The sequence below is a fragment of the Mauremys mutica genome, chromosome 9 (genome assembly GCF_020497125.1).
Source record: "Mauremys mutica isolate MM-2020 ecotype Southern chromosome 9, ASM2049712v1, whole genome shotgun sequence".
In the NCBI taxonomy this organism is placed as follows: Eukaryota; Metazoa; Chordata; order Testudines; family Geoemydidae; genus Mauremys; species Mauremys mutica.
In genome coordinates, this window is record NC_059080.1 from 44,395,563 (window position 1) to 44,407,313 (window position 11,751).

Below are 11,751 nucleotides of genomic sequence, written 5' to 3' on the forward strand. Positions count from 1 at the left end.
TAATCAATTCTTGCAATTGCAGGGGGCAGGCAGCGTGGTCAGCGGCAGCCTCCTGTCATTCTCCTATGTGTCTCATTAACTTCAGCAGAAAGTTCACCATGTGGTGAGGTTGGCACTCTTGTGCGGTCGTGGATATCAACAGGTGGCAACTCACTAGCCTCCCGCCAGATACGCTATAGGATAGAAGACAGGAGGTGCTCCAAAGGATAGCGGAGCAATCTAAGCTCAGGATGTCAAACAAGTCCTGGCTTTCATATTCCATCTCTGCCCATGATGACCTGGCAACAGGCCACTTTGACATTTTTGGATGCACCCTCAGTTATCTTGCCTAGTGAAAAGGGAGGTCGTTGGTGCCACTTGCGCCTGCTTATCTACTATGCAGGTGACTGTTGAGATCCTTGGTTGCCACCAGCTGTAGCCATTGGCCCTTTTATTGTAAGGTCTCCACATGACACTGGCAGTCTAGAGAGGCCCCAAATGCTCCTGTTGTATAGGTCAGAATGTAAGTGGCGGGCCTGACGGATAAAGCAGCAAATACTCAGCTTTGCTGGTTGCTGCACTAGCCGCAGAGTAGCACTTGCTCCACAGCCTTCCCAGCTCCTGCCTGCTTTGATCCTTAATGCTGCTACTGGAATGCTCCTGACTGTTTCTATCTCTCTCCTTCCCTTCCATCTTCCCAGGTTTTTGACTCTTCCCTGAAAATGCAATGTCACCTTCACCCACCCTCTCCCTCTGCCCTTTGCTCAGGCCAGTCTTTGGCTTCTCACCCACTCATAGCAAAATCATAGGCAATGTGCCATGCCAGGGCCCAAAAGAGAACCTCAGACATGCAGACGTAGCCAGACCTGGAAGGAAACTCTTCAACTGCTTGTCAGAGAGCAGTAAGTACTGCTGGGTCACAGGGGCAGGGGAAGGTGCCGTCCCACCTACAGAGTTAGCCTGGTGAGGGACACAGTCCCGCATAACATTCTCATAAGTAAGATGGAGAAATGCGAGGCTTGGCAGAACTTTACCATTAAGTGGATACATAATTTGTTTAAAACACCTGCAAACAAAAGAGTAACTATTAATGGAATGATGTCGGTTTGGAGGGAGGTCTCAAGTGGAGTTCCACAGGGATCTGTTCTGGACATGGTGTTCTTTAACATCTTTATTAGTGACCTGGATGTAGGTATAGAGAGAATATTGATCAAATTTGCAGATGACACAAAGCTAGGGTGGTTGCCAACACTTTGGATAGAGCTAAAATTCAAAAGGATCTTTGATAAATTGGAGAGCTGGGCTATAGACAACAAAATGAAATTTCAACAAACACAAATGTAAGGTGCTACACTTAGGGAAGAAAAACCAAATGCACAAATACAGAATGGGGGATAACTGTCTTGGCACCAGCACTGCTGAGAAGGATCTGGGAACTGTGGCAGATCACAACCTCAAAATGAGTCAGCAATGCAATGCTGTTGCAAAAAAAGCAAATGCAATTTTAGGTTGCATTAACAGAGGCATGCAAGTCATGGGAGGTGACATTACTGGTCTACTCGGCACTGGTTAGGCCTCAGTTGGAGTGCTGTGTCCAGTTTTGGTCACTAATGTATGGAAAGGATGGGGAGAAACTGGAAAGGATCCAGAGGCGAGTGACAAAGATGATCAAAAAGAGATGGAATGTGAGCAATATGGGCTTTCCCTTCACCCTCCCACTTCCCTGGTTCTTGTCACACAGACAGCAAGCAGCAAAAGACCAGAAGTCCGAAGTGCAAGACTGCGATATTTATTTGATTTAGTTTCCGAGCAGCATATTCCAAAGCCCTTCATACCAGTCAAGCTTATCTCTATATGTCGATAGAGTCTGTTCCCCAGTGTCCCCCTTCCCGGCTCTGACGGCACAGATCGTTTACCCCGTTTTTTCCCTTAGAATCATAGAATCATAGAATATCAGGGTTGGAAGGGACCTCAGGAGGTCATCTAGTCCAACCCCCTGTTCAAAGCAGGACCAATTCCCAACTAAATCATCCCAGCCAGGGCTTTGTCAAGCCTGACCTTAATAACCTCTAAGGAAGGCGATTCCACCACCTCCCTAGGTAACCCATTCCAGTGATTCACCAACCTCCTAGTGAAAAAGTTTTTCCTAATATCCAACCTAAACCTCCCCCACTGCAACTTGAGACCATTACTCATTGTTCTGTCATCTGGTACCACTGGGAACAGTCTAGATTCATCCTCTTTGGAACCCCCCTTCAGATAGTTGAAGGCCGCTATCAAACCCCCCTCACTCTTCTCTTCTGCAGACTAAATAACCCCAGTTCCCTCAGCCTCATAAGTCATGTGCTCCAGCCCCCTAATCATTTTTTGTTGCCCTCTGTTGGACTCTTTCCAATTTATCCACATCCTTTCTGTAGTGGGGGGGCCAAAACTGGAAGCAATATGCCAGATGTGGCCTCACCAGTGCCGAATAGAGGGGAATAATCACTTTCCTAGATATGCTGGCAGTGCTCCTACTAGTGCACACAATATGCCATCAGCCTTCTTGGCAACAAGGGCACACTGTCCACTGTAATCTCCAGGTCCTTTTCTGCAGAACTGCTTCTTAGCCAATTGGGCCCCAGCCTGTAGCAGTGCATGGGATTCTTCTGTCCTAAGTGCAGGACTCTGCACTTGTCCTTGTTGAACCTCATCAGATTTCTTTTGGCCCAATCCTCCAATTTGTCTAGGTCACTCTGGACCCTATCCCTACCCTCCAGCTTATCTACGTCTTCCCCCAGTCTAGTGTCATTTGCGAACTTGCTGATGGTGCAATCCATCACATCATCCAGATAATTAGTGAAGATGTTGAACAAAAGTAGCCCCAGGACCAACCCTTGGGGCACTCTGCTTGATACTGGCTGCCAACTAGACATGGAGCCATTTTTCATTACCCGTTGAGCCGAATGATCTAGTCAGCTTTCTATCCACCTTATAGTCCATTCATCCAATCCATAGTTTTTAAACTTGCTCCATAATGTGATACCAGTCAGCTCTGTGTTCTTGGGGAACCAGGGCGCAGTATCCATCCTGCCTGACTCATGAAAGATACTCCCACACCAGCCTCTGCTTAAACCAAAACCTATCAAAGAAAAGACTTGCGGAGAGCAATGAAGGGCTGTGGGGGACACACTCCTGGCAAGGGTGACAAGGGTGACAAGATTAAGACATCTCAATTTGCATACAGAATGGAGAACAGAGAACTGCACTGAACTCTGGGACCAGAAAAAGCAGGGAAGCACTGCATCATAGGAATCTCCGCTCCAGATGTTAATGAACGTACTTCTGCCCACAACCAGCTCAGCAATTATCAGATCAATTCTAGTAATGAATCCTTGATTGATATCTAAAATACTGAAGCAGCCTAGTTGCAGTGTAAGCTCCCTGGAAGAAAGCACCACCCATAGCCAAGAGTGTATTGTCTAGCCTAAAGAAAACCCTTGAGTCATCAGTTTACCTATAAACAAATCTAGTGTTTTCCCTTGAACTATTGTATTTTCTCTACAAAAATTGTATTTTCCCTACAAAAATCCCTACTCATACTCCAGTAAGTGTTCTGATGATTAGATCCAAACTATGCATTGTTCCACTGGGACTCCATATTCTCCTGACTGATCATGCTGAAGACTCTGCCTGTCTCCTGCCCTCAGGACCCTGATCTACCACCATCACCCGGGAACCCTGATCAGTTCAAGCTTCAGGGAGCAGTGAGATCCCCTTCTCTCTCTCTCTCTCTCTCTCTGTGTTTTCCTTTCTACCTTAGGTATTAACCTTTAATAATGTATGTTATGTTGGTTTAGCCCTCCTTGTGTAGTTATCACTATTATTCAATAAATAACTTTTATGGTTAAGTTGGTTGCTTCTCTCTCTTGCTGAACTTTACTCTTTTGTGTTTTTAGCTTCCCCCATTCACTCTGCAGCAATGCTTCTTTTACCTAAGCTAAATATCCCTGCAGCACCCAAAATACTGTGGGGTTTGCTCATCAAGTAGGTTACTGCTGGTACAATTGTGATGTGAGAGTGACGTGGGGATAGGGACGTGCTCAATCTGGGATGCACAAAGGTAATGCCTTGAAAGTGCTGCTTGACCCAGTCCGTGGAGCCCAGAGACATATAAGGAGAGGCAGCTTGAAAGTGCTGCTTCATCCAGCCAAGGAAGTCCAGAGACATATAAGGGGTCAGCTTGACAGTGCTGATTGACCCAGTCTGCCCAGACTTGCTCTGTGAATGTATGTGTGGGTGTGTTCATCCGGTTCTGGGGCTGGAGAAACTCAGCCCTAGGGAACCTAGGTCCTGCAAAAATATCCAAAAAAACCCAAGGGGGTACTTTTAGCTGCCCCCCTCGCTGGTTCAGAGTATCATCCTGTTAATTTGCCCGGGGATGTCAGTTCTTCCCCTAGCAAGCACTCAGGTTTGCCTATTTCCCCTATGGGAAGAAGCACAGCCTCTCGGCCTGGAAAAGCTTATTTACCTACTGCTAGGGTGACAGATAGCAACTGTGAAAAAATGGGACAAGGAGTGGGTGGTAAAAGAAAAAGTCCCAAAAAAATGGGGCTGTCCCTATAAAAATAGGACATCTGGTCACCCTACCTACTGCCCCTAGCCTGGTAGCAGCTTGTCTCTCTCTCTTCCCCTTTTCTCTGCCCAGAGGAGGGATTTTTATAGGCCCCAGGCAGCCCTTAATTGGGATCAGGTGTTCCTAATTGACCTGAGGTAACCCCTTCTCAGCTTGAAGGGAAAAGGGCCTTTAACATTGTAGGGCTAATATATCAGCCTTCCAGAGGCAAAAATCCAAGGCTCTGAAGGATAAAAAGGGCGTCTTGAAAGGAGTCCACAGTCACAAGTAGTAGTAAATCAGGACATCTTCCACCTTCAGGAAGCCCAAAACTTTATAATTACAGAGATAGTCAAATAGCCTAGAAAGAGTGCTCCTCGGAGAAACAAACTTGACCACTATGCCATTATCAAGTCCCCTCTGACCACAGAGTCAGCCATGAAGAAGATAGAGGATAACACCCTGGTCTTCATCATAGATGTCAAGGCCAAGAAACATCAGATCAAGCAGGCTGTCAAGAAACTGTATGATATTGATGTGGCCAAGAATCAACACATTGATCCGTCCTGATGGTGAGAAAGAAGGCTTATGTCCGTCTTGCTTCAGACTATGATGCATTGGATGTAGCCAACACGATTGGAATAATCTAAAGTGCATCCACCAAGAGCTGGGAAGATGAGATAAGAAACCTTGTAAAACAAACAAAAGACCCTGTTGCAGCTGTCTGGCCTGACTTTGTCACAATAATATAAATAAGACAAAAGTCAGAATTATGAAGTCGAAGTTACCTATTATAGAATATTTTGATTTGCAAAAACTTCCAAGTTTCAGGTTTGTGTCCTGATTTGGCATGAAACAGAACATTGAAATCTGAGAATTTCCTGCAGGACAGAACTTTGGTGTTCTGGACAACTCTCTGCACGGGTACAGAGCACTGCCAGTCAGGCTGGTAGCTAGAGCACGTACTCTTGATCTGCAGGCAGTCATGCCGACTGCTGCAGTGACTGAGTACGGTGCCTTGGCTGCAGCACACTGGGACTTGGCAGGTTTTGAAGATCTGAACCTGCATTTCTAGGTGTAGAAGGTGCTGGGTTGGCAGTGCTGGACACCAAATTCCTTCATTTATCCATAGAACAGGTGCAGCGTGGGCAGCGCAGGGCAAGTCTCCCCCTCAATATCCCAGTGCCCTTGTACCTCATCCCAGCCCTGGAGGGACTCTACATGTAGGAGTGGGAGTGGAGCTCAATCTTCAGTTCCAGGCCTCTCTGCTGAAGCAAACAGTTGGTGGTTTCTGAGATATTGACACCTGCATTTGGATTTTTGTGACCCACCCAGTTTGTCAGTGACTGACCCTCAATAACCAGCACTGATGAGGCTCTGGGACACAACTGCTGTCCTACGAAAGCAGACCTTGCCCATTCTGCATGGCTGTCATGATGTTGGCCTGGATAGGGAGGGTGCAGTTGCTCTCTCTTTTAGCAGAGTTGCCTTCCCTGTGTTCATGTTGGTGAAGGAATGCAGAAGCCATATCTGTCTCTCTTTAGGAATGTTGAGTTCTGCAGAGGAAGAGCAATTCTTTCTCTAACACTTCTGCTTCTGAATTTGAATACTGTGTTTTAATACAGCTAAATGCAAGGTCAAATATATAGGAATCAAGAATGTAGGTCACACTTAGACCATTGGCCACATCAAATAGTTTGTGCACGTTGTTTAATTAGCTGATATCAACGGCTGATTTCATTTTTTTCTTTCTCAGCTCTTCCCCGGAGGGGGTGTGAATGGGCTTGAGGGTAGACCACAGGAAGGAATTCTCAAGTGCGCCTTCCTGGGCTCTGAAAGGCGTTCTGCACTTGGGTGGTTGCAGCATCTACCAATTCAAGTGGAGAGAAAAGCCATAAGCTTGGGAGTTTAATACAAGGCTGGGGTGGCCAGTATTAATTTTTAGAATCCTTGTGGGCCCTCACCTTCTGCACTCGAAATGCCAGAGTGGGGAATCAGCCTTGACATGGTGACAGAGATGGGATAGAAGAGGTGAGCCTTTCCATAACCCTTGGGTGTAAGCAGCAACAGCAAATCCAGGAGCTGTGCACCAGTTTCAAGGCAATATTTTCAGACACCCTAGGACAGACAGAATGGCCGTACCACTCCATTGACACAGGTAATGCTTGCCCAATTAGAGCCCAACCCTACCGCATGGCTCCTCAAGCCAAAACCACAATAGAAAGGGAGACCAAGGATGTAATCCAGCCCTCTGAGAGTGCATGGGCCTCTCCAGTGGTTCTGGTTCCCAAACAAGACGGGGATATCTACTTTTATGTGGACTACTATAAACTAAACACTGTAACTCGCCCAGAAAACTATCCAATGCCATGCACAGATGAGCTATTGGAGAAACACATAATCCTAACTATACATATACTTATACATATATATGCCCATACCTTGAATACTGAGTGCAGATGTGGTCACCCCATCTCAAAAAAGATATATTGGAATTGGAAAAGGTTCAGAAAAGGGCAACAAAAATGATTAGGAGTATAGAACGGCTTCTGTATGAGGAGAGAGTAATAAGACTGGAACTTTTCAGCTTGGAAAAGAGGCGACTAAGGGGGGATATGATAGAGGTCTATAAAATCATGAGTGGTATAGAGAAAGTAAATAAGGAAGTGTTATTTATTCCTGTTCATAATACAAGAACAAGGGGCCATCAAATGAAATTAATAGGTAGCAGGTTTAAAACAAACACAAGAAAGTCTTTTTTTCACGCAACGCACTGTCAAGCTGTGGAACTCCTTGTCAGAGGGTGTTGTGAAGGCCAATACTATAACGGGGTTCAAAAGGGAGCTAGCCAGATTCATGGCAGATAGGTCCATCAATGGCTATTAGCCAGGATGGGCAAGAATGGTGTGCCCAGCCTCTGTTTGCCAGAAGCTGGGATTGGGTGACAGGACATGGATCACTTGATAACCTGCCTGTTCATTCCCTTTGGGGCACCTGCCATTGGCCACTGTCAGAGGACAGGATACTGGGCTTGATGCACCCTTGGTCTGACCCAGTATGGCCATTCTTATGTTCTTATGGGTCTAAAACCAGGGCAATGTCTCAGAGCAGACAACCCCGTCTGGGACCCCAGAAATACCCCAGCCATCGCACAGTGTAGAGAACCCCGACTGAGACCCCAAAAATACACCAGCCATTGTGCAGTGTGGAGAACTAGTATTAATTATTACTATTAGTCACAGAGTTAGTGGTACAGCCAATGTAGAACCTAGGTCCCATGACGCAGGTATCGCTATGTACAGAGCAAGGGGCCACCCACGTGTTGGAAATACAAATAATAAATAAATAGTAGAGGTTTTTTTAACTAGCAGTAACTGATTGCCATTAACCATGTCAACATTCCTGTGAATGCTCATCCAGCCACTCTACAAATGTTGGCTGCCCTACAAAGAGGTGACTTGGGGGGGGGGCATGCGGGGCCACCCCCGGTTTGCTGCTTGGCTTGTACTGAGCATACTCACATGGTCTGATCCCCCATTATGGGCAGGCACCGGCTCTCTCTGCTGGCTAGCATTAACTCTAGGAGCTCTCCCACCAGCTCCACCAGGAGTTGGCTTAGGCCCTGGCTGGGCATGGCTTGGAAAGTGCTGGGATACAATGCAACTGTTCAAAACTCTTAAACGTTTCTAAAGTCATTTTCCTGCGATGTACAGCGCCCCTGGAGAATCCACAAAGTTCTGGGGCAGGATAAGCCCCCATTGGGGGTGACATGAAGCACTCATTGGTAGCTCTCTGCCATCTGGAAGGCCTGCTGTGAGAACCCTCCACCATGCCACACCATCTCCTCTCGCTCTCGACTTCAGGCCAGATTGTGAATCAGCCCAGAGGGGAGGGAGTAAAAGGAACCACAGACAGGAGGAACCACAAAGGGCAAAGGCAAGAAAGAAGGAGCCAACCAGAGAGCAGGCAGAGACAGTCAACCTTTTTCTGACAAACCTTTGCAGAGCAGAGAAGTGCCGCTGGCAGGGCCGGCACCAGACCCCAGCGTGCCAAGCGCGCGCTTGGGGCGGCATTTTACCGGGAGGGCGCAGGTGGATCCGGCGGACCTTCCGCAGTCATGCCTGCGGGAGGTCCACTGGAGCTGCTGGACCAGCGACCGGCAGCACGCCCCCTGCGGCATGCCGCCATGCTTGGGGCGGCCAAATTCCTAGAGCCGCCCCTGGCCGCTGGGTCTCCCACACCAAGACCAGTGCTCTAACTACCAGGTTGTAGAGTCTTCCACTCACCCCAGCCTCCCTCTTCACCTGACCCCTGTGTTCTGTGAGAGGTTTTCAAGGGTATCGTTTCCATTCCATTGTGGAACATAAATGAATTTTGAAACCTTGAAATATTTGGTGCCATGGAATTGTTCTCCAGCCAACCCTAATGGAGACAGAGACAGAGCAGGTCGTGTAAGGCCAAAGCTAGGTGGAGTTACTTCTGCAGTAGTCTCTGAGGCAGATCCCAGATGCAATAGCCCAGGTCAGTGGTTCTCAACCAGGGTACGTGTACCCCTGGGGGTACGCAGAGTTCTTCCAGGGGGTACATCAACTCATCTAGATGTTTGTCTAATTTTACAGCAGGTACACAAAAAGCACTAGCAAAGTCAGGACAAAGTAACATTTCATACAGACAATGACTTGTTTATCCTGCTCTATATATGATACACCGAATATTTATAGTCCAATTGATTTATTTTATAATTATGTGATAAAAATGAGAAATTTGTCAGTAACAGTGCTCTGAGACACTTTTGTATTTTTATGTCTGATTTTTGTAAGCAAGGAGTTTTTAAGTGAGGTGAAACTTTGGGATAGGCAAGACAAATCAGACTCCTGAGAGGGGTAGAGAAGTCTGGGAAGGTTGAGAGCCAGTGGCCTAGATCATTGGTTTTGGCATCAGTTATTTTTCCAGAATAAGTGCTGGTGCAGTTTCTTTCACTGATTTTCTGAGAGGAGGAAGCTCCGAGTTCTTCCAGTGACAAAGTTCGGTTTGCATCGGCCAAGAGGACGTTAAGTTCCATTTCATTCTTATCTGCCCATTAATAGCACAAAGGAAATGAGTCACTATGTTTGGGCTCCCAAGAGCTAGCCCTGCAACGTGGCTAAACCAAACACAAGTTATGGAACAGACGGGGCTCAGATAAGATAGTCCCAAGGCTAGTTTGAGGAGCCCTGGACTGAAGCCAGTGGCTTACTTATAACACAAAGCTCACGCTTAACTACATCCAGCTAAAATTACACTTAAGCCTTGTCCAGAGGGACACCAGACTTTCATTTATACACTGAATAAACAGCAGCCACAGAAGCACCTGAGGAAAAAAGTGCCCCTAAACATCCACGTACCTCAGTGTATATAAAATGCTACACCAGCTACTTCTGGCGCTCTCAGTATAGCAATCCGGGGCTAGGGGAGCACCACTTTTGTAGGACCCGCCTTTTTGCCCAAAAGGCAAGCTGCAAACAAAACCTCAGCAATCCAGCTCTTGGAGCAGCATGTACTATGTACCCCTGGATAGCGGAGGTGCTGGGAACGCCCCCAGGAAGCCAGCCAGCAACCTACCCTAACCAGAAATGGAGGCACATTTCCACTCTGCATCTGACCTCTGTTGCTGACCCCCTGCATGCACCTGCAAATGCACCTTTAGTCTTGGCCCCCCCTAATATGATGCTGGCCACCATGCACCATGCTGACATCAGGCCACCCTGCTGCAGAGCCAGATGATGCTGGTTTATATTCTCCGGGGCAGGGCTTATTTGTCATTATTGCATTAGTGCTAATGTCCTGTTTATTCTAAGTGGGTGAATGATTCCCCTTTGATTCCTCATTACCATGCTTTGATGGCCTGGCTCCGGGCAGTGGCATGCAGGGTCGGCTTTAGCCAGTGTGGGGCCCGATTCGTGGGGCATGTACTCTCCGGGCGGCACTTCGGATTTCCGCGCTCCGGCGGTGGTAGCGGGGCCGCGGGGTTGCGGGGCCGCGGGAGATGGGCAGCCGCACTTCCTCTCTCGGGCCGGGGGACTGGGGCCGCGGGATTGCGGGGCTCCGGCAGAAGGAGCGGAGCTGCGGGGTTGCGGGGCTCCGGCCGGGGTAGCAGGGCGGCGGGACTTGCCGCGCTCGGCCGGGAGAGCGGGACTGCGGGGTTGCGGGCCTCCGGCTAGAAGATCAGGGCTGCGGGGTTGTGGGGCTCTGGCCCAGGTATCGGGGCCGCGGGACCTGCCGCGCTGCGACCGGGGTAGCGGGGTTGCGGGGCTCCGGGCGGGAGAGCGGGGCTCCGGGGTTGCGGGGCTCTAGCCCGTGTAGCCGGGCCTCCGGGCTCCAGCCGGGAGAGCGGGGTTGCGGGGCTCCAGCAGGGGGAGCGGGACCGCGGGGTTGCAGGGATCTGGCCGGGAGAGCAGTGCTGCGGGGTTGCGATGCTCTGGCCGGGGTGACGGGGCCGCGGGGCTCCAGCCGGGGGAGTGGGGCCGCAGGACTTGCAGGGCTCCGGCTGGGGGAGTGGGACCGCGGGGTTGCGGGGATCTGGCCTGGAGAGCAGGGCTACGGGGTTGCGGGGTTCCGGCCGAGAGAGCGGGACTGCCGGGTGGCAAGGCTCTGGCCTGGGTAGCGGGGCCGCGTGGCTCCGGGCGAGGGAGCGGGACCTCGGGACTTGCCGCGCTGCAACCGGGGTAGCGGGACCGCGAGGTTGCGGGGCTCCGTCCGGGAGAGCAGGGCTACGGGGTTGCCGGGCTCTGGCCGGGGTAGCGGGACCGCGGGGTTGCGGGCCTCCGGCGGGGAGAGCAGGTCTCTTGGGTTGGGGGGCTCCGGCCGGAATAACGGGGCTGCGGGACTTGCCGCGCTCCGCTGGGGGAGTGGGACCGCGGGGTTGTGCGGCTCCGGCCCGGGGAGCGGGACCGCGGGACTTGCTGCCCTCCGGCCTGGGGAGCGGGGCCTGGGGTTGTGGGGCTCCGGCTGGGGGAGCTGGGCCAAAAGGCAAAAGCTGACATTAACATTGTTTCGGTCTGTGTGTTACTTGACATCGTATATTCATTGTCACCATAGAAGGGAAGGGCTCTGCATAGACAGAAATTTGCCTGGGCATCAGTAGAAAATGTTAAGTAAAATTTGCTTTAAAAATTAAACCTGGTGCTTTGTCATCTTGT

The 11,751-nt window shown here is 49.7% G+C and overlaps 1 gene segment (V, D, J or C); it reads left to right on the forward strand.

The window, feature by feature from the left end:
- Positions 1 to 5,143, forward strand: part of LOC123377547 — a 172,992-nt gene extending 167,849 nt beyond the window's left edge. Inside the window, 1 exon segment of the V gene segment in view lies at positions 5,004 to 5,143. Coding sequence covers positions 5,004 to 5,143 — 140 coding nt within the window.
- The last annotated feature ends 6,608 nt before the right edge of the window (positions 5,144 to 11,751 follow it).